The sequence below is a fragment of the Triturus cristatus genome, chromosome 9 (assembly GCF_964204655.1).
Source record: "Triturus cristatus chromosome 9, aTriCri1.1, whole genome shotgun sequence".
Taxonomy (NCBI): Eukaryota; Metazoa; Chordata; class Amphibia; order Caudata; family Salamandridae; genus Triturus; species Triturus cristatus.
Window position 1 is genome coordinate 847,529,775 of NC_140592.1, and position 25,062 is coordinate 847,554,836.

The 25,062-nt window shown below is 41.4% G+C and overlaps 1 protein-coding gene and 1 pseudogene across 2 annotated transcripts in view; one reads left to right on the forward strand and one right to left on the reverse strand.

Moving 5' to 3' along the window:
• LOC146798941 (exocyst complex component 3-like) overlaps nucleotides 1-25,062 on the forward strand; it is a 243,595-nt gene that overhangs the window by 155,365 nt on the left and 63,168 nt on the right. Inside the window, exons 5-6 of the mRNA XM_085626310.1 lie at nucleotides 562-662; nucleotides 15,801-15,902. Of these exons, the coding sequence (XP_085482436.1) occupies nucleotides 562-662; nucleotides 15,801-15,902 (203 nt within the window). The remainder of the gene's footprint in view (nucleotides 1-561; nucleotides 663-15,800; nucleotides 15,903-25,062) is intronic.
• On the reverse strand, nucleotides 21,975-24,307 carry LOC146798943 (zinc finger CCHC domain-containing protein 17 pseudogene; annotated as a pseudogene). Its single transcript, XR_014968810.1, has one exon. The product of XR_014968810.1 is annotated as a zinc finger CCHC domain-containing protein 17 pseudogene (transcript).

Consider the following 25,062-nt stretch of genomic DNA (forward strand, 5'->3'; position numbering starts at 1 on the left):
TTTCTTGACCTCTGTCCGGCTGGACAAGTCCTTGTAATATAGTACTGATTCAGTCTATATTTATTTTCACCTATACCGTATTAAGTTCTAGGGACCACTGTTGTTGTTCAAAATAATTAATTCCCAAGGTCCCTTTTCGACCTTTCTTGGGTGCCCTTGTTGTGTTTAAATTGGTTTATTTTTTATCATAAGCATATAGATTTCCACTAGAGGCAGCTTCAATGTGCAAATGCAATATAACAAAACAATACACAAAATACCGTAAGAGCCAAAGACCAACATGTGAAACATCCACAAAGCAAACTAAAATATTGCACCATACAATAAACCCCACCACTGAAAACCTCTTGAGGCCAAATCTGCCACCAGAGAAATAATCAAGATTCTTCTAAAAGAAAAATAGAGTTTTCAAATTGGTATTGAACCCTCTGACAAATGTAACAGTTTAAAAGGGTTTTGGCAAATCATACCAAAGCTACGTACAGGCATGATCCGGGTGAAGAACAGTTGTGTGATCTAGAAAGAATATCAATCCACTTACATTTATTTTTCGATTTGTAGATTTTAATAACTACCGTTGAAGACATGCAGGAGATGGCTGATTCTATTATACGCAAAGTCCAAGACACATGTTGGGAAGATCTACATTGGTTTATAAATAGGTATGGGAGATACCCAAATGCTGAAAATTTGAATATGTGAAAGGTTGAAATGCAAATTTTAACATACAGGCTGATAAGTCAAAGGCTTCCACTAAGGTGGTCTGCATAGCCTATACATTTCCAGTTTTAGTATCCAGTAGTTGTTCTTTATTCGTTGAATACTCAAATACATGTCAAAAACATTAGTTGTTTTATTATTGTCATGTCCATGCAGAATATTCACTTAGCTGTCATCCTGACTGGTCCTCAGAATAGCATTCCAATATTATTGTCTTAATAGCATTTCATTGGTACAAATGTACATTTAAATAGTGTATGTAGATGTGACAGAGTGGCTTAATTGTCAAAACATGGAAGATGGTAACCTGAGTCCTAATTTGCTTCACAAGATCCTGAGCAAATCACTCTTCCTACATCTTGGCACACTTGTTTGACAGAAATTGGGAACACTAGGAAATGGTTACAATGCTCGTACTAATAGTTTTATGGAAAATGGCCTTCCATATATACAATTTGCTACTTATATTATAAAGCATTAAGTGAGACTCATTTGCTTATAATTGGTCCTCTTCTTCAATGGCACAGCCAAAATAAAAATAATTCGACCCTGATTAATTCAAGCAGTTCCATTCATCACGTTTTTGCTGTCGATGTAGTTATCTGAGGATCTATTTGGAAAAACGGATAAAGGCTGCTGGCCCCATACGTAGTTTGTTTTCCAAAAAAAGCATTTTAGATTATTTAATTTCTGGAGTGCAAATGTAGACCCTCTATTTAAATACAACCGGTTGTCAACTTATACTGTACTGATATAGTATAGATGCAGATGCACAGACTGTAATATCATATTTGTTTCCATTCATGAGTATGGGGAGGACCCATGTCTCACAACATGGCAAGTCTCAAATGGGTCATGATATCTCTCATCTCCCTCAAAAATGGTAATAAATATCATGTAAGTTCTGTGTGTCTGCATATGGGGTTATTTAACCAAAGCGAAGAAACAATGGGTTAAATTCATGCAGAGATGTTACATTAACAAAGCCTCATGACTATAAGCAGAGTTGTTTCCCTGTGCAAAGTCAAAGTAAAATACAATCTGTTGGGGAACAAACTGTGTTTTTCTCCTGCCTTTTTCACTGTACTATTGTAATAATACGGAATATTACCAGTAGTAATTAATGTGTAAAATGTTGTTTTATTAGCATAGTTGCTGTAACTAACACGTTATTTGTTGCAAGCCAACCACAGTTCTGATTTTTTACATTGTTTACTTGTAGCATCAGAATCTGAAGTGGTTGGCATTTAGGTAGGGGAAGTTGCGCTCATGTAGTCCTTTGCTTTATTTTTGCTACTGGTGTACTACTTGTGGAAAGTCAAAATTTGGCAATATCTCCTTGACATAGTGCTGCATTATACACTGCAACCCTTTTGTTCAATCTGCATGTAACCATCACCACATTGCTCCCCTTGTTCCATCTCCTGCCTCTTCCTTCTCTCATCAAGGCTAGGCAACTGGACTTTATGGGTATGGTACCTGAATACCAACATTAACCATAATATTTTTTTCAAAATAGAATGAGTACGAAAATATTGTTTGACATTATATTTAGGTATATAATCCCGTTTCTTTGTCAATAATATTCATTTTGAAAGTATCACTTACAATAATGCAATAGTATTTAATATAGTTCATTTTTATATTTTATAATTGCATTGTTTAATATTTTATTTGAACTGCTGTTTTGCAATGTGCCATTTTATTTATTTTGTTGCTTCATACCTTGTAAATTTGTCATGTTGTGGGTTATTTTGGGGGCTAGGTGGGTAGTCAAATTTACATTGCAATAATTAATTTATTAATAACATTTATAATGATTACATTTTTAATTGAATGATTTTGAATTATTTTTCATATCACGAATTGTGTGGTTTTTTGGGAGAAGTGTTTTAATATTATGTTAATGGGATTTTTTGGTGGTCCACGTGTATTAATGGCATTTCTTGCCTTTATGTTACAAAAATGGAATGCACAATTTGCAGTGTGTATTTTGGGGGTAGTCTTTTTTCTAAAAATAAACTCTATAACATATTTTTATTCTTTTTAAAATATTAAATTATATTTTTTAATTGATGGTTATATTACTGGTTAAGGGGTGTATAGTGTGTTTGGGTGGGCAGTGATTTAATGTTAGATAAATATTTGGAAATTGTTTTTTATGGTAGTTTTGTAATTATTGTTTTTGCTGTTTTAATTTAAATTATTTTTTATATTGTGGGTGTGTTTCAATTGTATTTTTAGAAAATATTAAATGTATTAAATATGTCATATGTTACATTAATTTTATATTTTATTGTATTTGGCTTTTTGTTCCATCTATATTACTATATAAAATATATAGTTATTTCGGTTTAATATATTATTGTACTTTATTATAGAATAGTAAATTCCGCCCCCCAAAATCTTTGCACTTTCCCAATGTTTTGGGTTTGCATTAGAATAGTTACTCCCCACTTTCCTTCCCACCATGGTTTCTCTTTCCCCAGTCTTTGCAGTTCTTAAGTTGAAACAGTAAATGTAATTCAATTTTTGCATTGCCCCATAGGTTTGTGGGATTGGACCCGGAATAGTAGGTATAACAACCCCAATTTCTGCATTTTTTCTAAACATTTATGGTTTGCAGGTACATTATTAAAGGAAACGTTTATTATAAATAGTTATTACCAAATATTTTTTTACTTTATCGAATTAGAAGTATTAAATAACAAATTAAGAAGTATGTTTGTTTAATTAAATCAGAGTAAATTGAAAATAAAAAAGTATATGTAATATTACATTTTAAATGGGCTTTTCATGTAAAGAATTTAAGATTCTTAATATCGTATAATGATGAGCCGAAATGGGGCATACTCCTCTGGGGAATGATGGAAGATTATACAAGGAAAGACCAATGTAGAGGCCCACAGAGCTGCACCACACAGCTCCTGACTCGAAGCCTTACAGGATCCGACGCAGCATGACATAGAGCCTAATGAAGCCACCCCATGCAGCTCCTTACTGAAGGCTTCACTGCATTTGGCACTGAGCGTCACAGAGCCTCACAGCTCCCTACTGAAAGCCTAACACATCCAACATGGAGCGACGAAGAGCCTCGCAGAACTGAGCAACACCATTCTCACATCGAAGTCAGAAAGTAAAACTTCCAATAGGACGAACATGGTCCTCTATCCTGCCCATGCTCCTTCAGGATTAGTCTGAACTTGTACTTAGAAGCAGGGAACCCTAGTAACATTGAACGATTGACTTCAACAACCGCCGCAAACATTCCCGGCTGTAGCACGGACCAAGGGCTCAGCGTCATTATTCAATTAAACAAAACTTCTGATAATCTGCTGGATGAACCCCAAAAAACTGAGATGCCCCCAAATCAAATAGGGCGCACTAGTTTTGAAGATGAAAGCCACTGCATAAAGAGGTCAGAGCAAACAAACAGCTATGACCCAAGTAAGCAGAGACCCCATTGGGCTGTATACAAAGACACGAACAAAAATCAAAAAAAGGTCCCTGCCATTCGTGTCACATTACCAAGCACCAATGTAACCACAGGGAAAAGTGTCACCATATCGTCTGACCCTCAAACCCCGGGAAAAAGTGACCAAAATACTCATAGGCAAATAAGAACAAAGGCAGATAGACACATGAATGACCAACTGCAACTCACGATATACACTGGCATCAATGGCATGCAAGCAACAAAAGAGAATGCAAATGTGGAAAGGATAGAACCACCCCCAGGACCGGTGATTACAACCAGTGGGTGCCACCGTGAACAGGCAGGACCCAACAGAATAGACCGGGAGGTAAAAGCCACGACATTCATGCCACCAGTACCAACTTCGAATGACACGTATAATCAAATAGCGCAATACCTCCACCTCAAGGCAAAGGGTCATGATGATCAGAAATTTGCTAATAATGAAAAGGCCCAGATCACTAGTAAAACACCCACAGAGATGCAAATAGTTACAGCAGGGAAGATACTTTTTATTCCCAACTACGAGCCTCAAGGCACTCAAGACTACCTAAATCGAGGGAACATTCTCCACCTCACATCAACCATCCCAAGCCTAAGCCACTTAACATCCGCGGACCTACTATCAATTGAATTCGTCACATTAGGAGACAACGTGCCTAGGGAAGGCCCACTTGATGCCTGGAGGAATGTAGAAGTAGCAAAAAACATTCTCGCAGAAGTGAATAAATTTGAAGAGTGGGGAATTTCTCTGAAAGAACAAACAAAAAAGGGCTACCCGTCACCCCTGCTAAGAAGATGTAGGAAAAGAGAAGACCATACAACCCCGACCACTCGCTCAATATTACACGGCGCCAGGGGGGCCGAAACCACAATTAATAATCACCAGAGAAAGTTATTGAGCATTAATGGTAATTGAACCTATTGCGAGGCAGGTAAAATTGAAGAAAATTGAATAAAATTGCTCTCCTGGAACATCGCAGGAGCAAAAAACATCCTAAACCATAGTACAAAGACAGCTGACTGGGACCAATATGACATCATAGCGCTGCAGGAAAGGTGGTCAATGGAGCCAATCGATGTACCAGGAAGATTATGTTTCCATGTAGGCGCGATGCGTTCCCAGCGCTACGGCCGCGCAAGGGGGGGTTTATCTATTTACGTATCCACTGCATTAAAGATAAACGCCTCGCATATGCCTATATCAGCAACGGACATGCAAATTATTAAGCTGGAGAGTGCAATAAAATGCGTGGCAAGAACAACGGTCCTAATTAACATATATGCCCACCCAAAAAAACAGCAAAAAAAAGACCTGTTCAAACGTCTTGTAAACGTTGTAACTTCCATCCGCCTTGACCACCCAAGTTGGGAGATTATTGCTACGGGCGACTTTAACTCCAATCTTTTACATCAATCGGAGGAAGAGGACAACATCTCAGTGGCAAATGAAATGTGGAAAGTCGAATCCCAGGAGGTCATACCGGCCCTGAAGAGAGACAAAGTGGGCAAAGAATTGGTGTGGGACCTGGAATGACTCGGTTTACGGGTAATAAATGGAAGATCTACGCACGATAAACACCCTGCTCCCACATACATAGGTCACAATACAAATTCCATCCTGGATTATACATTAGTAACTTTGCCTCTGCTGAGTCTAGTCAAAAAATTCCAAATAATCAGTTCTCTGGACAGCGATCATTCTATGCAACACATTGAGATGAAACTAAGTTCCCCCAGGTATGCAAATGCGCCAGCCATACCAGGTCAACTCTCAACAATTAATCTGAAGCGGTTACAGTGGACAAGCATCACATTACCTCAAATAGCGTTGGATGCTAAGAACTTACTACAAACAATCATGGCAGAGAAGGATTTATGTTCAAAAACCTGGGCTAATTTCCTGGAAATATTGCCAAGATCCAGCAGTAAGGCAAAGAGGCAGAGCAGTCCTACGACCAAAACTAAACTCTCAATAACCACACTAGCTATGAAGAAATATCTTCAAAAACTCACAAGACGGATACAGGGTTCAAGGACGAACCAAGGCATCTGGCAAGAAGTTCGGTTGATAAGGAAACAATATAAAAAAGCTAGTATGGATGGAAAAAAGGAACAAAACCAATGACTTTTGGGCTAAATTGGTGTATAACACAAAAAAAGCAGACTCCAGGGCGTTCTGGATGCAAGTCAACTCCATCAATAGAGCAGCACAACCCATAAGCATGACATGCATCCCTGAAACTGTTTGGGCTCAGCACATAGTCGATACATTCTCGGTAAAGCCAGTGGAGTATCAGGTCACGATGGCTACAACGGTATCCGAATTCTCAAAAAATATGGTACAGGAAAGCAAGCCTGCTCTCAGCCCTAATGGCATGTCCAACAGCCAGGAGAGCCTGGATCGATCAATGTGGTCAGTTGACGATCGACGAATATCATCTATAATTAAGAAAGGCAAGCAAGAGAGCGCACCAGGGCCAAATGGCATCCCGCAGGTGATCTATAAAGAGGACCCCGAGTTCTGGGCATGCAAATTCAACCTTCTGTTCCGGACAATCAGCAACTCAGGTCAGGTCCCGGAAAGTTGAAGGGGTGCCATCATAAACCCCATCTATAAAGGCGGAGACCGCAAAAATCTAACAAACTATCGCTTAATTGCCCTGATCGATGCAGAGGCAAAATATTATGCTTCCCTGGTGCTAGCTGATTTAGCACAATGGTCGGACACGAACAGTAAGATCCCGTTAAACCAGACAGGGTTTCGTCGCGGAACAGGTACAATGGCTAATGCAATGGCGCTGTGCTTGATTGGCGAGAATAGTTTACATAACCATCGGGACCTATATACCTGTTTCGTCGATTTTAAGGCGGCCTTCGACCGTGTTAATAGGAATTTACTATGGGCCAAATTGAAGCAGCAGGGTTTACCGGAGTCAATCCTAATGCCGATTATCAACCTGTATAGTAACACCTGGATGCAGGTAAAAATTAACAATGGGCAAAGGCTAACTAGGAAGATCCACACCTTTGACGGATTAAAGCAAGGCTGTGTGTTGGCTCCCCATCTCTTCAACTTATTCATGGCCGACCTAACAGTAAGCCTTGACCTGATCAACGCACATCCTCCCCGGGTGGGCATGCTTCGTGTAACACATCTATCCTATGCCGACGATGTGGTCCTGCTAAGCCAGACAAGAATAGGCCTGCAACGCCTCCTACAGGAGTTGACCCACTACACAAAGCAGAACATGCTAGAAATAAATAGCACCAAAACAAAAACCATGGTCATAACCCGACATCATAAATTACCACCAACCTTTTTAATAGAAAACGTTAAACTGGAAGCGGTTGGAAGCTACAAGTATCTTGGGATACTGTTGGACAAGCGTCTTAATTTCCAGGCACAATTCACCAGCATGGAAAAGAAGGGCATGGCCTTAATGCATGCCTTTATGAGCCTAGCAACTGAACTAACAATAATGAAAGCTAAATTAATCCCAACAATAGCTTACGGAAGCATACTGCATCATGGCAAGAGTGCACAACTTTTGGATAAAGTGCAAATGAAAATCTATAAGTATGTCTTTGCGCTACCAAGTAACGCATCACTGGCCCAAGTAAGACTAGAATTCGGCCTGAAATCTCAAGTGCTGTTGAGAAAGTACGAGACCATAAAATTCTGGTACGATGTCTGGATGAACCAAGAGATCATGCTCTATCGAGCCATGTGGGAAACAATCACCAAAAATCCAAACTCAAATCACGCCAAGTATCTTAAAACGTCAATAGAGTCAACAAATTTGGCTAGCCTCTGGGAAACTAAGCTCCCAGTACCTTCATTCAAACAGGAAGGCAGCCATTAGACACTCATTGTTGGACGACAAAATAGCTTTTAGCCACCGGTCACATGCCTGGATGACAATTCATTCTTACAAAAAACTAGTGCCGGCGCTCGTCTTGGACCTTGCATTTTCGCCTTTTATTAAACGTAAATACCTTAATATAAGGTTGGGTAATCTTCCAACTAATGCCGAGCATCCAAAGTGGAAGCCCCAAGAAAGTGAAGGGTGCGGGTTATGTGGCGCAGCAAGACAAGACTTTATCCACCTAATTTGTATTTGCCCGGTTCTCACACAGGAACGTCGGAATTGGTTAAAAACCAAGTTCAAGGAGCATGGAATACGTACATGTCGGTCCGCTGTCATACAAACCTTATGTACAGTAGACCCACAATTCATTTGCAGGACAATTAAATTCATTGAACATTTTGAGAAAAAGCAAAAAACATTAGCAAATTGTTGAATTTGGAACATGTTATTCCTTACAGTAGAATGACATCTGTTTTTATCTTCACAGTAGTGTAATTTTTTTTATGTTTTAACATATTGTCGTATTTATATTTTGTAATGGTTTTTATTAACTATACAATAAAGTATTTTTTTGTGGTTAGTCTGAACTTGTGACTTTGTCCTGGTCCTGCACGACCAAGTACCTGCAGTTGACACTATTTTTAGCCATAAACTTTCAAAATCCGTAACTCTGGTTCTTATGATTGGATTTTTGTTGCTTTGCTGTCATTTTATTTATTAAATTATGCTCTAGTTTTCTAAATAGGTTTGGGATTTTTGGGGGGTTTCCACTTCACTACTGTTTGAGTGCTGCTTCGATACTTTACACATTGTCTCTTAGCTAAGCATGACTGCTTTTGTGCCTAGCTAACGCACAGTTTTATTTAGTGACTTTTGTGGTTCACCCTTAGAAGGATTGTGATCATTATTTATTGAAGGGGATTCTTATCCTCTTCAATCAATAATCCAATTTCTTACAGAAATATAGTGCATTTTATATAATTTCATGAAAATAATTTAGTTATGTTTATTGTTGTTAAAATTGAATAGGCTTATGTTTTAATATATTGTGTATTTTGGGCCCTTTTCACAAAGGGAAATCTACCCTCGGAGCTCTCCACATACTGGGCCTCATTACGATGTTGGTCGGAGTTGCCTCCAACTGACATCGCCGCGGATGTGTGTAGTAACCAAGTCCAGACAGGTTGTTGTAGTTCAGGATGATTTGTGAAGTAGGTTACAGGATATGTAGATCAGATAGATAAGTCCAGTACAGGTCCCGAACTAGCCCCACCAGGAGCAGCCAGCATGCTGCTCAGCCCATTCTCAACTGTGGCTTTACTTCACAGACTCCCAACATTCCATAATACATCATCACAGTGACATTCCACTGGCTGAGCATGTGGTGGAAAATGGTGTACATAAACATGAACAGGAAACTAGGATACTACAATGTGAAACTGACTGACCTCTGCACATTGTGCAGTCGCATACTTCCATTTTACAATGGAAGCTTGTGTGGCGGTCCGAAACTCCCCGCAGCACAAGCTCCCATTGTACAATGGAAGTTTTTGCACAACCCTGCACTGTGCAGACACCTCATGGTGCCTGCCACACCATGCAGGGATGTGAAGGGGGCACCACGGGTGCCCCCTAGGGCCACAACGGGAGGTCCAGGGGAGATGGGGCCCCTGTTAGGGGCCCCCAGAGTCGCTTTCTGACATCCTTTCCAAGTCGGAAACGCTGACATGGAAAGGCTTTCAGATACCGACATCATAATCCCGACTGCGGAAACGCAATCCATAAGGGATTATGACCGGTTTTCTACTGGCCGACTGGCTCTTTGAGCCCGTCGGAACTGATTAGAGTTCCTCAGTTGGTTTACACTCCGACCGCCAACATTGTAATTCAGCAGTCGGAGTGTAAACTATCATGTCGGTCGGAAAGCCTCTGACCAGTGGTCGGAGGCTTTCCGACCAACATCGTAATAAGGCCCTGTGCGTTTCCACCTTCATCTAGACTGAGACCTAAGCATCGATGATTTTCATCAATTCTGGGTGGAATTTCTACTCAGTAGTAGGATTTCTAAGCCTCCCCCCACACCTTAGACAAAATGGTGGAAGCTCATATAACTGAAGTTATGACAGTAAAGTTTTTGGTGTAAGTAACTTACAAGTAGATTTGTAATCCATCCCTATAGGTGGAGATGCTGGCTGCAGAGGTGGTGATCTCCACCTTTGTCACGTAAAACTCAGAATGGAAGGTAAAGGGAAATATTATGTATCAAAGTGAGAGAGGATGAGAGGACTAGTCCTTATCCCTTGGAGTAATGTATAACAGGCGTTGAAGCACAACCGGGACACATTTGGTGTCATCGGGTGGGCCCGATGAGGACGCATTCCACCATCTAGGTTGGTGGGTGAGGGCTTTATAACGAGAAATAAGACTTTTCTTTAGCATACATCATCAACCATACACTTTTGAGACTCCTATCACGTCTAGTTAGACTAGTTCTTCTTGATTAGATACATTACTCCAGGGGATAAGGACTAGTCCTCTCATCCTCTCTCTCACTTTGATACATAATAATTCCTAGCAGCGCACAGCTGTGAGAGCGTACATTCCATTGTTAGCCATGGGGGAGAACCCAGGCCTAATATACACTGAAAACGATGTCAGTGAAATTCTCGCAGACCCCTCTTTTCTGGCAGATTTTAACATCTCCAACACCATAGCCCAAACTACTGACTGGGACACCCTCACAGAGAAAAAATGCAACTGCATAAGAACCATCCTAAATGGCCTCATCTAAACAGAATACTTATGCACCAACACAGCCCCACGTGGACTTCTTGTTACCAATGCCCCCAGAATCTTCCTGGAGGATGCCACCTTCAGGAAGGACTGGGCCCAGATCGCCTGGTATTGTACCAGGAACTGGCTGGTGCTCATCATTAAAACCGCCAAACGATTATCTGATGCCATGATAATCGATATTCAAGCCACAGAAAGCCATTTCAAAACCACCATAATGGGATTAATGAAGAAACTGGATGAACAAAACAAAGAGATGGCAGAATACAAGGAGTACGTAACCCAAGCCAAAATAACAAAATTCCAAAAATACCTGAAGAAGTTTTCCTATGTTAAGACATACCCCTACACAGAAGACAACTATGTAGCACCAAACAAAACAGATAAATCCAGTGAAACATCAGGAGAGAGCAGCTCAATATCCAGCGACTCAAGCGCCGGTTCCCTAAAGTCAAGGGGCAAGGGCAGGGGGCGCCAACAACCTTGGCAACAACCGTGGCACAGTCCACCACAAGGACATTATTTTGTACCTTTGCCCCCCTCCTCAAAAACTGTATTTCGGCTGGCCCCAAATGTACCAATTCGGACCACCCACGTTCTTCCAAGGCAATCTCAGACCGCCTTTTTAGGACAGGGCCGCAGATCTCGGGGCCGGAGGCGAAACAACCAACAAGTACACTGGGCAGCAGAAGAAGAACCAGTCAATGCCAATACCCGGAACAAAACACGGGCACCACAACCCGGACCAAGGGGACATCTCTAGGATCCCAAGACAAACAGGCACCTGCAGGACCCGACATGGAAATGCCCCCCACACTAGTATTCAACCTGTCTAGCACCCCACTAACCCCCACAGCAGCAGGAGAGCATACTCAACAAAGGACTCTCATTTGTCCCCACTACCCGACTGGACAAGTTCCTGCTCCATATGGAACTAGCTGATTTCTTTAGGAAACTCAAACTTAAGGCCTTTTTTGAGAAACATCAAACGATGGATGATAACACCAACACCAACGAGACGGGGTTCAAACTCAAATCCACCTTCATACCCCCACCCACTACTGTCCCAGTAGAAATCAACACTTTTGAAAGGCAGTCTACCATGAAGTTGAACAAATGGATTCCACAGGATCTTTCAATAACCTGTCAAAGATGGACAGAGAGATCATCAAGAATCTGCAAGACAATCCCACACTCGATTTCAAACCAGCCGACAAAGGCGGAGGAGTCGTTCTACAGGATAGAACAGATTATGACAAGGAATGTCGCAGACTCCTTAGTGGCGAACGGAACTATAGATGTCTCTGAAATGAGCCCACCAAGACATTACAAGCATCCATCAGAAATCTAGTGGAGCAAGCAGAGGACGAACAACATATCTCCAAACAAGAGGCAGACTATCTATGCACAAAGAACACCAAAGTACCATATTTCTACACAGTGCCAAAGGGCCACAAAGAAACAAGACCCCCGCCAGGACGCCCTAATGTGTCTGGCATCAGCTCGCTATTGGAACCCCTTTCCAGGTATTGTGATTTTTTCTTAAATCCTTTGGTACAGAAGACACCCACATACATTAAGGACACCAAGCATTTACTGAACATCATTAAAGACTTGAGTTTTGACCCAACGAGCCAACTCCTGGTGGGACTGGACATAGAGAGCCTCTATACAAGTCTCCCCCAGGACACCACCTTACAAGTACTGCATGACATCTTGATGGAAACACCTTGGGAATACCACACACCAAGAGAGTTCATCCTAGAATGCGCAAAACTCGCCCTCAAAGAAAATTACCTTGTATATGAGGGGGAATGCTTCTTACAGACCAACAGTACATCCATGGGGAGCGTTTTTGCCCCCAGTGTGGCAGGACTTTACGTCCACCACTTTGAACAGACACACATAACCTCCCAACCAACCCATATTCTTCTAAAATCCGAATATGGCGTCGCTACATAGACGACACCTTCATGATCTGGGAAGGTACTCCCGCTACCCTATCGTCATTCCTCCCATGGCTTAATGAAAGAGACCCATACCTTTGCTTTACCAGCACATCCAGCCCCAATACCCTGGCATTTCAGGATCTCAACATAACAGCCGAGGTGGGTACACTCAACACCAACACGTACTACAAGCCTACAGCCAGGAATTCGCTCCTCTGGTTCTCGAGCTTCCACCCGAGGACCCTTAGAGAAAATCTTCCAATTGGGCAATTCCTACGCATCCGCAGGAATTGCAGCCAGATCTGGGACTACAATGAACACTCTACTGCCCTTGCCTCAAAACTACAGGATTGCGGTTACCCAAGGAAAATCATCCAGAAAACCAAAAAGCAAGCCCGCAATCAAAACCACTAAGCCCTTCTGGAAGACATCACACGGGAAACATCCAGGCCTCCAATGACTTGCATTACAACCTACAACGTAGCTTCAAACAAAGCATCCAACATCTGTCTCCCTCTGTCTCCCTCTCTCTGTCTCCCTCTGTCTTCCTCTCTCTGTCTCCCTCCCTCTGTCTCTCCCTCTGTTTCCCTCCCTCTGTCTCCCTCCTTCTATCTCCCTTCCTCTGTCTCCCTCCCTCTGTCTCCCTCCCTCTGTCTCCCTCCCTCTCCGTCTCCCTCTCTCCGTCTCCCTCTCTCTCCGTCTCCCTCTCTCTCTGTCTCCCTCACTCTACCTCCCTCCCTCTGTCTGTCTCCCTCTCCCCCTCTGTCTCCCCCTGCCTCCCTCCCTCTGCCTCCCTCCCTCCCTCTGCCTCCCTCCCTCTGTCTCCCTCTCTCTGTCTCCCTTTCCGTCTTTGTCCGTCTCTGCCTCTATCTGTCTGCCCTGTCCCTGTCTCTATCTGTCTCTGTCTGTCTCTATCTTTGTCTGTTTCTGTCTCTATCTGTCTCTGCCTCTATCTGTCTCTGCCTCTATCTGTCTCTGCCTCTATATGTCCCTGCCTCTATCTTAGTCCCTCTCGCTGTCTCTCTCTCTGTCTCTATCGCTGTCTGTCTCTGTCTGTCTCTACCTCTATACATCTCTGCCTCTATCTGTCTCTGTCAGTCTGTCCCTGTCTCTGCCTCTATCTAGCTCTGTCTGCCCCTGTCTCTATCTGTCTCTGCCTCTATCTGGCTCTGAATCTATCTGTCTCTGCCTCTATCTGCTTATGTCTCTGTCAGTCTGTCCCTGTCTCTATTTGTCTCTGTCTCTATCTATATCTGTCTCTGTCTGTTTCTGTCTCTCCCTACTGCCCTCTGTCACCCTCTGTCACCTCACCCGACTCTGACACCCTGCTGTCCTCTGTCATTCTTTGTCACCTCACCCCCGCTTGTGTGGCAGCCGAGGCAGCTTCCCTTCCCGGGCACACACACAGCCCCACCCGAGTATTTCACAGATCTTTAAGAGACCATTTGCATGATAATGAGGCTTTGTTGTATTTCACCTCTTCTTAGCGCCCCTGCAGCTCCACTCGGACTATCACTTGAATCGCCCGGCCCCCACAGAGCAGAGTCTGTGTTTGCTGACACTGTAAAAAAAAAAAAGAAACACTGGTACGATGTCTGCAAGGTCCGCAGGCCGCCAAGAAAGGCTTGCCGGGCCGCTGGCGGCCCACGGGCCGTACTATGAGTACCCATGCTCTAGAGGCCACGCCGCGACTGATCTGGTAAGACCTTTCCTTTTCAGCAATCACCAATGGCCACCGCACCAACTTTTTTTTCTCTTTTCTCTCCTAAGAGCCAGCACCCCTGCGGGAAACTCATGGGGCACTCGCAGCAAAACGCTTGTGTGAGAACTAAGTTATTTTTCTTCCTTCTCACTACTTTGTCCTTACCGATACTGCCACTCACATTATCGCATATATCGGTTTTCACTGTAAATACTTCACCCCGCCGCTAGTTCCGCAATCCACACAAATGCGATGGTTACAATTACTTGACTTGATTATGCATATTGAGCTAATTCCCATCTCTGTATGTTTGTGTTGTCTTGTATGTTTTTTCTGTACAGGAATGCCTTGAGAGGGAAGCCCCCTTTTACATATAGTGCACCTTAGCGCATGCAAAACACATTGTTCTGATCTATGACACGACTAGTAGCATAGTTCATACTCTCACACATCACAAAGGTCCTGAGGAAAGCCAAATTATAGAATACGGCCTGGCTGAAACATGTAGACCACCCACTGGATGCAGGAGTACCCTAATACCACTCCACCTACATCCAACACCTTGTTTTTATTACTACCAGAGGCCCAAACATTAAAGTAAACCTTTGGGTAATGGGACCACTGGACAGTTTTTAATCTATCACCCTTCCCGTCACCAACACTGCACACTCAGTAACATACCTGCTCCGCTGTAACACAGGCGTTGAAGCACACCCCGGACACATTTGGTGTCATCGGGTGAGCCCGATGATGAAGCATGCCACCAACTAGGTTGGTGGGTGAGGGCTTTATAACAATAAATAAGACTTTTCTTTAGCATACATCATCAACCATACACTATTGAGACTCCTATCATGTCTAGAAAAGTTCTTCTTGATTAGATACATGTATAGGGAAATAGCATTCACCTGCCTGACTCTCATTAAATCTGAAAGCACTTAAATTCAATACACAAAATTACACATTGCTTTTTCTATTTTAGGAAAGCAGATTTGTTGCTGCGCATTTCAATTTTCTTGCTGCCACTATTGAAGTTAATGTTAGTGAAGCTCCTATTTTCTTAAATATGTATTAATGATTGCCAATACAAAAAATCATTCATTTTCCGTACTATTCATGTTTTAACAGACTATAATAACGGGAACTTGTAAAAATGTGACATTATTGTCTTATAACTGTAGATATGGAAAAGATATAAAAATTGTAATTTTATTTAATGTAAAAAATAAGTTTATTGCATTGGTAAAAGTATATCATAACAATAATACATTATTTATGTTTAATCTGAGATATGCAGAAGATTTAAAAACTGAACTCCAAAAAGAAATCAGAAATTCAGGAAATATGAACATTGTTGTTAAGAAAATATTAAGAAACTCTCATATTCTCAGGTAAGACCTGTTTCAGTATGGAAGTTGCTCTTTCTATAGTGCACACAAAATTTGTTATCCCAATGATGCCGGTAATTCCTGTTACTTTCCATATCAGGAATACTCGGACACTCTGTGTTCAAATTAAGATGCCAGCAGGGATCTGGTGGTTAGGGTAGATAACCCCTTTTTGTATTCTGAAATGGATAGATTTATGCTTATTTTGTGTGAATTATTTAAGATTTTGCAGGTGTGAAATTTCATGTGCATTTCGGCCCTTTGAGACCGGAAAGAGCGGAAAATGGCTTGTTGTAACAGTACAACCACAGCAAGAGACATTTTCTCCTGAAAACGTTACCTACTAGTCTATTGTGTAACGTTTGAATTACACCACGTTCAGTTTTCATGCAAGTCACTAGCAAACACATTTCACAAAAGAATATGCTATTTCAGGTTACTTTCATGAATGTTCACTTTTTTTGTGACAAAATGCACAATTTCAGATAGCTGGGCTTTGTTTGCCTTGTGTTACAGTGATTAGTGTATATGATCATAAGATCATGTTCATGGAGTGTGGTGTCCATAGATGAGATGGTATTTATAGGTCTGCACAAAATGAAGGCCACTCTGCAGGTTGCCTTTATCCACTGTGGTTTTTGCAATCTGCAATACTATGTTGCCTGTGTCGTTGACCTAAACTATACAGTCATGAGGGCAGAAAAAACACACATCTGTCCCATTGTCAAGTCCGTTTTACCTACACTCTATCTGAAAGTCATACATTCCATATTTTCTGTGTTGCGCTGGCTGCAGCCTAGTTACCATGAAAAGTGGGCAGAGGCTGTCTGGGCCCAATCTGTGAAACCACAATGCCAGCCCAAAGCCCGGGAACGAGACGGAAATCATAGGAAATATCCCCTCCTGCTAATTGAATGAGTAATTTTTAAGCGAAGCTTGTGGTTTTGTTGACTCCACTTTTCTTTGAATGTGCCAAAAGAAGAACAAATTCTACCCCACTTGACCCAAGTGCTTGATATTCACATGGACTCTGAAAAGGAGAATCTTCCAGCATAAACATGCAGTTGTCATCCCAAAGGATAAGATCAAGTGTACCTAAAGAAGCTCTGTTATGGTGCCCAGACATGAAAGAAGATGAAACAGAATCCCATGAAAGCGAAAAAGAGCAATCCTTTGAGCAAGAGGACTAAAAGTGGTTCCCAGTTGCCCGAAGCCTGTTAGGAAGTAGCTTCAAGAATAAAACTTCTTCAACACTACGAGGTTTGGAGCTCATGAGATGTAGACCTGGGTTGAGAGTGTGCAAAACTGTATCAACCTTCAACAACAAGCTACAAGGTACTGTTCAAACCATCTCCAGATGGACATAGAGAATTTCCTCTTCACTCTGTGCCTTAGGGTGGCATTCTGGTACATGTTGCCAGTCATCCTGATTCCACAACCATTAGTACAGGCTTCTAAACCCTAACTGATACCAACAGCTGGCCAGTGGGTCGTAAATCCTATTTACTAATTAGCAGTGTTTGATTCAGGGGATTCTGTTGAAACCTTGGCTCCCATGAATGGTCCTGTCAAGAGGAAATCTTGACTAAGATTGACCAGTTCAGACATACTGGCCCCTGCAGTTTGGTATTCATTGGGGAATATGATTTAGTTGTCCTATATCTGTCCGATGTTCTAGTAAAGGCTTTTAATCTCAATGATGGCACATGATAATATGTGATTCTAAGAAAAGAATAGTTTTCCTTAATAGTGTAGACAATGTTCCTTTCATGTCAGGCCAACTCTGCTTTAAACTGTGTAGAACTCAAGGAGGCGCTGGGGCTGGGTAAACCCTTTTGTGCTTTGTGACACTTATACAAGGGTTAGGGTAAAGGTAATAACCTTTCTCGTGCCCCAGGAAATCTGTGGTTAATTTGAAAAAAATCGAAAATGATGGGAATAGAAATGTGCAAAAAATAAAGCTGTGTTTCCGTGTTTTTTCTGAATGTTGAGATATGTACTCCAGTCTGGAAGGCCAATACAATTATCCTGCTATGTCCCGACATGTGACTGATCAACATGAGAAAATGTGTTATTAGGCTGAGAAAGCTACACTAAAAGTAGCATTGCTTACATTATAATATTGTTCTAAGTGTATACTTGGCATAATTGTACAAAGAAAACAACTTTTCCTCACCTAATTACTGCTTTTGTATAGTTCTGTGTAGTTACACATGGTGTAGGGAAATATGTTAGAGATATAGTGTGTAGACATGCATTGCAAAGGTTTCTTTTTATTGTGATTGGAAGGAGACAGTAGTAAATCAAGAATACTATAATTCCAAAGGATTTAAAGTTACAACTTATCTTCTCTCTTTTTACAAAACATAGCAATTAAACAAACATTGGATGAATGTGTCACAAGAACATGTTTTATAACCAAACTAATTCACAGGTACATGATATGAAAAAAATGGCCTCAAACTCTGAAGAGACGTACATACACAAAATCATAACGAAGACATAAATGTACAGCATACGCTAGAGTATAACCTAGAGGCCGGTAAGGATGCCAGTGGTTAGCTAGACAGGTAAGTTGCCTACAAATTTATCCAACCACCTTGGTGATCTGCGTGACCTGACCTATTCTTATCTACTTGGTGAAGACCCGGTGCAATTAGTTAAACAAATGGTAGAGGCACTATCACCTGTACTATCACCTGCAGCTCCGCCTCCAGACATCAGGCAGCTTGCTCCATGTCCATCATTCACTCTCCAATGCAATCATTCAACTTTGATTCATCAATAAATGACCATACACTACGCCCTCCATCCTCCTCCATTTCTCTGTGCATTCTACCTTTTTGAAAAAAAGCTACCCATCTCAAATTCCATATCTGACTATTGACTATTCTTACTCAATTACCACCTACAGTTCTTACTTTGTATGACCCCTTGAACTTGGATAAGCCTTGGTCTGATTTGCCAGATTTCTCCTTAAAGCAATCACTTACTGATGTTCTATGTCCTACAACTGTGTAACTTGCATGTCTGTCATCTCCTTCCAACTTAATTGCAGGCATCCATGTTGGAACAAACTTTGTTCCAGGAGACCTTGCCTTCATCATTTTTAAACTGTGACTTTCCAGTCAACAGATTTACTGTAGTGCAATGTGCCCTATAACGCCTCTCTTACTGCTTCCTGTTCCTGCAATCTTGAACTTTTATAGCCAGTTCCATGGTTCCTTTAACCAACCTGCTGAACCTTTTCATGTGGCATTGCCTTGTGGATTGTATAAAGATGGCGAAAATGTTCGATACCACAGCCATTCAAAAGTGTTTTTATCTCTCCAGACAGACAGCAATTACATGCCATTGTCCATTATCAAGCCGGATAGAATGCCTTCTCTTCTAAAAATCTCTCTCAATGCACTAACCGTAGTCTGAGTGGTGCTATTGCTCATGGATATGGCTTCAACCCATTTCTAACTGACATCCACCAACACAGCCGCATGCCTCTCTTGCTCAAGTACAAGCAAAAATGGACCAGGAAAATCCAGACACAGTTTATCCAACATTATTTTTGTGTCACATAAGTGCTGGTCATCACTCACCACATCCAACCCTACCTTCAGTCGCTTCTCTGCTTCCGTACACACTTAACAGTTCATGGTCCCTCTCTTGACTTGCTCATCTAAACAGACCACCAAAACCTTTCTTTCAAGTGTTTCATTTTCACGGTTTTCCCTAAATGTCCTTCATGGGCCAATGCTATGAGTTTTTCCCTAATACCACATCGAGGCACAAACCCGTCGCCTCTGACCATCTTCACACATGAACAACTCACCGTCAATCTTATAATATGGTCAAGCCCCTTTAAGAAGTGTACTCTTCCCGCTTGTTGCATTTTTTGTTAAAACACTTACTACATGCAAAGTGTTATCTTCTCTCACTGACTGATTCCAATCGTCCTTAGATATAGATCTTACAAACCCTTCCATGGCATCCCCTACACTTGCCACAAACGCCTTCGTCTCCAAATTGCATTCCTCTACAGTAACATCAGGTAACCTGTACAAACAGTCCACAATCTTATTCTTCCACCCAGGAATAAACTCAAGCACATAACTACACTTTTGAAATTTAGCTGCTAATCTCATTAACGCAGCTGAGCAATTACTATTTCCACATGGTCTTAATACCCTCAACAATGGCTTGTGAACAGTCAGTAGTACAATTTTGATGTCCCATATATTAATACGAAAATGAGTGATGACCCATACTGCAAGCTAATGCTTCTCATTCTATGACTGGGTAATTTCTCTCAACAATTGACAGAGACTGAGAACCAAAAGTCATAGGCTTTTCCACTCTTCCATGCAACTGGAAAAGAACCACTTCAATTCCCTTGGCACTTGCATCTTCTGTTAAGACGGTTTTTACACATTCATCTACACCCTAACTGTTGCTCCTCTCCCCATTCAAACTTTCTCCCTTTCCTCAATAATACTCTCAAGTTCTCTGATTGGTGTGGGAAACATTTATGAACTTAAAATAATATTCTAACAAGCCTATGAACAACCTGAATTTCGCCCTGTCGTACCCTAAGTATTCTATTTCACTTTATAAAAATCTGCACTTTGTCTTGCAAATTGTAAGGCCTAAATCACAATTGTACTCAGAAATGGTTCCAGTGTCTTGTTTTGTGTTTCAATAAAGTTACTGAATATCACGATATCATCCTGAAAGAACATGACATTTTTGAGTCCTGAAAGAACATCTGACATTAGACTTTAAAGAACACTAGCAGCCGAAATTGGTAAACGATGAACGCCATTAGTGCCTTAGATTTTTAATGGAATTTCATCTGGCAGTAGACACTTCTCTTGTCTAACTTTGAAAAGTACTTACCTCCAGATAACATCAACATCCTGTTGTTGATGTCGGAAACTGGAAAACAATCAAAAACAACATGTGCATTGAGACTTCGATGATCCACACAAAATCTCAACGATCCATGTGCTTTCTTGGTGATAACCACAGGAGAGATCCATTCCACTGGTGCGATTACTCGATCTTTGATCATCTGGCTCAACATAGCCTTTGCCTCATTCCTAATGGCTACTGAGACTCAACGAGTAGTAGATCTCACCGGCCAAGCCACTTTTCTTTTTTTTTTTTTTTTTTTTTTTTGCTGGATGTTTATTACTTTAATTTCCTCCATGCATATGGTATTGCATACAGTCTTCTTCAACCACAATCTTACAGTTAACATACCATAATCAGCGATTCCCACCCTTTTCCTCCATATTTAGAAATAGCTTTTTTATGTGGTATTCTTCCAGAGTTTTTTCAAAAGATCTCTTAAGTTGCATTTACGTATTTATCTAAGTAATGTACAATTTGTGGGTAGGCCACATGCTCCAATTCCCACTTGGAATGGCTGAAACAATACGGTAAAAATGATAACTCAATTGTTTAATATTGGTTGCAATTGCTTTCCTGTGGCATATTCAAATTAGCAGTAAAACACATTAACTCAGTATTTACCGTGTACAGCTACAACACGTGTAGCTGCAGTTTGTATTCATTTTCTTGACGTACATCAGCACCAAACACATTTTCTAACAAGATAAATCAGGTAAAGAGCTCAATAGCTTCTAGATCAGGATTTTCAAAGTCCAGGACCATCATTGTTAAAGCCAAAAAGGGAAATCTGCATTCTTGATAATGTTTTTTAATCACTCAAACCCAATTCTTAAATAATTACAAACTCAGAATTTCTTCTCTGTGGGGAAAATATATTTTCTTGTGGTAAAAGCCCTTCCTTTAAACTTCCACCAAATCTGAGGGTGATTGGATCCCCTTCCATCATGTAATTACCAACCATTTCCAGGAAGGAATGGGAGTTTCTCAGTGCCCACATGCGAGGCTATCCACGCCTCATAATGCCAGGTTCTCACTAGTAGAGTGGGATTTACTACAGTGGATTGTGCGGCACTCATGGCAAGGAAATCCACAGTAATACTTTAGGTATTGTCTGTGTGTGCTAGACCAGTTATGCACAAGGTGCAAAGCACTGTCTACAAATTTAGGTTTGCTTTCATATCTGATTTATTTTCATTAAAAATAGTTTAAATTAAGAAATACATTGTTAAGAATATCAACACAATAAGGCATCATGCACCATCCAAAACCACACATTCCCTTTTCTATACAACCCCACTTAGGATAGACTCAAATGGCCAATGCTGCAGCCACTCACGACAGACCTCTTCAATATCTTAACGCATTTAACTCCTTCACTGTCTTTTGGGTCTGTTTATATGTCTATTTTGTTTGTAAGTGTGCCTAAGGACTGGAAGAGGCTAACTTCTCTGATATTTTAGCAAATCAGAGGGATATCTTCTTATCATCAAAAGCTTGGAATAGAGGTACACCTGCACCCTAGTACTTAAAAGCCTAAAGGCAACTTCCTAGGAGGACAATATTCTCACCCCTTTTCCATCCTAAAGTCCCTCATTGATGAACAGCTCATCCCACTTTTCTCAACCACACCACTCCGAGAATCTTCCAAGCTTCTCTAAAACGGTCTCCGATGCTCCTGCAACTCAAAAAATCCACAGGTGATTTATGACTTTACGATTACATCCTTCAAGTTTCATTATTTTGGAAGATCTCTGTGGGTGGGGTGGGCTCTATCTAATAGTTGTAAAACGTTCGCCTGACATGGCTGCCTGCCCTAGCGTTAGTGATCCTTAACAAGCCTTAAGCTCAAAGAAGATGCAATAGATGCCTAACTTCGACCTCACTGCAACCCAGCTCTTAATCCATAACCATAAGAAATAATATTACAAAAGATATGAAGCTGTAGTGAAACACACAAAGGGGGACAAGTTCCATTTGCCATAGACTTAAAGTCTGAACAAACATTTCTTGTAAATCTGCTTTTAGTTGGAATTGTTGGCATTACAAAATAAAACAAATGAAAAGTATATATAGACTTATGGCACATTAAACTAATATCTTTGCACCTTTCAGTTTTCTAATCTTATAAAATAGACCTCATTGTAAAGGAACACAAAACAGGCATATTTGCCAAAACCTCATATTTTGTTCATGACCAGTCCTTTCCACTTGGGACGTGATAAGCAAAACTAATCTAATGGCCATCCAGTTTGCGGGATGGAGTAGACCTGCATGGAGCAATATGATAGGACAATAGCAATAAAAGTGATGGAACTCTTCAAACACACGTAGTCTGATTGGAGGAGGGAAGGAGCATCTCTGTCCACAAAATCTGAATGTATTTTGAGGCAACTTGTCATACAAATGGCTAAAACCAGAGAAGGGATGGTAAAAAAAAATCACCATGTGCATCAAACGGTCATTTCTGTGTCCAGTAGATGACAAAAAACAGTCAGTCTCTACTCGTGGCCTTCTTTGAGTCTCTGTGTTTCTCCTTCTTGTGTTTCTTCTTTGACAGCTTCTTGTGCTTCTCAACGTGCCTTCCCCTCTTGCTTGAGAGCTCACCTGCATCACTGTCTGAGCTGTCAGACGCCTCTGATTCAGAAGAGAGGCGCTTCTCTTTGTGTTTCTTCTTCTTCTTGCTCTTTTTATCCTTTTTTCTTTTCTTTGAAGAAGATTCTATTTGGTTGGGTTGACTGGGCTGCTCCTCTTCCTCCTCCATCTCTGGTACAAGGCTGTACTTTGTGCCTCCAGGTTGCGTGAAGCAGTCTTTTGCAAAATGACCTTTGCAGCCACACTTCTTGCAGATGGTGTTCAGAACAGCCTCCAAGGTGATCTTCTGTTTGCTGTAATCTCGGAATTCCCGTTTCTTCCTCTCTTCCTGCTCAAGGACAACGTTGTTGGGGTCCTGGTCCTTTCCTGTTCCTTGGTTGACAACTTTCATGGACAGAGAGAGTTTCATTTTGCCATCAGTTTCCTCCTTTCCAATCACTTTAACCCAGACGTTTTCCCCAACGTCCACCGCTTCAGAGGGATTATCCACCCGACAGGCAGACATCTGTGTTTTGTGAACAAGGCCTTGTTTTCTGCAGCCTGGAACTTTTATAAAGGCTCCATATTCTGTAACACTTGCTACCTCTCCTTGGAAGATATCATAGAGATCAGGTAATTGTTCCATGGTCAAGGGATCTCACACCTTATGGGTCTTGTGAAAGACTGACAAAGAGTGAAGACTCTATCCAATTACTTCGCCAAGCAATAACGTGAGTCCCTGGTTGCTACTAAACAAGCCTCTCTAATCGCCAGAAAAGTTCAACAAAACCGGAGGCGGCCATCTTTATCCATTCGTGTTCACGCACACAGCCAATAAGGAAGCCACTTTTCTTAACGCTATTCTATGAACATATCATTTGGCTTCTCCAACTCTGTCTTCAAACACGCTCTCATACTTATTAAGAACTCATTACAGATTCACTTCTCTGATTACAAAGACTTATTTTGAGGCTATAGGATTAACCACAATATTCAGATCATATTGGTGTGTACAATCTAATATGGATGGACCTGATTTTGCTTTATACACTTTACCACTTATTTCCCTTTCAGAGAATTGAATGTTTAATAACTTAAAACCTACTACGTTAATATTATCTCCCTGATAGCCTTTCAAACACTCACCCTTTGGCATCAGGGTTTATCTTGGCCAGTTGTTAAGAAATACACCTCTCTGTACTATGGTGTATAGTGAGCCTGATCCTACCAACAACGTGAGCAAAGCTGTCACTGCCCCTAGTTGGTCAACACTCTCATACCAGAAACAGACACACTGGAGCAGATCCATAGTGAGGGGTAGGAGAGCAGAACCAAAGTACAGGAAGCTGCAAATAATAATAATAATAATATGAAATTTATAATGCGCTCAGCTTACCCGGGGGCATCCCGGCGCAAAAGATCAGAAGGAGAGACACAGCTAATCACTGCTAAGGAAACAAGTGGGTCTTAAGGAGTTTCCTAAAAGGTAGGATCTTAGGCTCTGAGCGAATCTTGAGGGGCAGAGAGTTCCAAAGGGAGGCCACTTGCACAGAGAAGCGCCTGCCCCCAGAACGAGCTCTTCTTACTCTCGCTGACTGAAGAAGGTGTTTTTGGTCCGAGCGTAGCAGACGTGGGGGTTTGTAAGGACGGGCCATATTAGCAAGGATGGGGGGGCCTTTGCCAT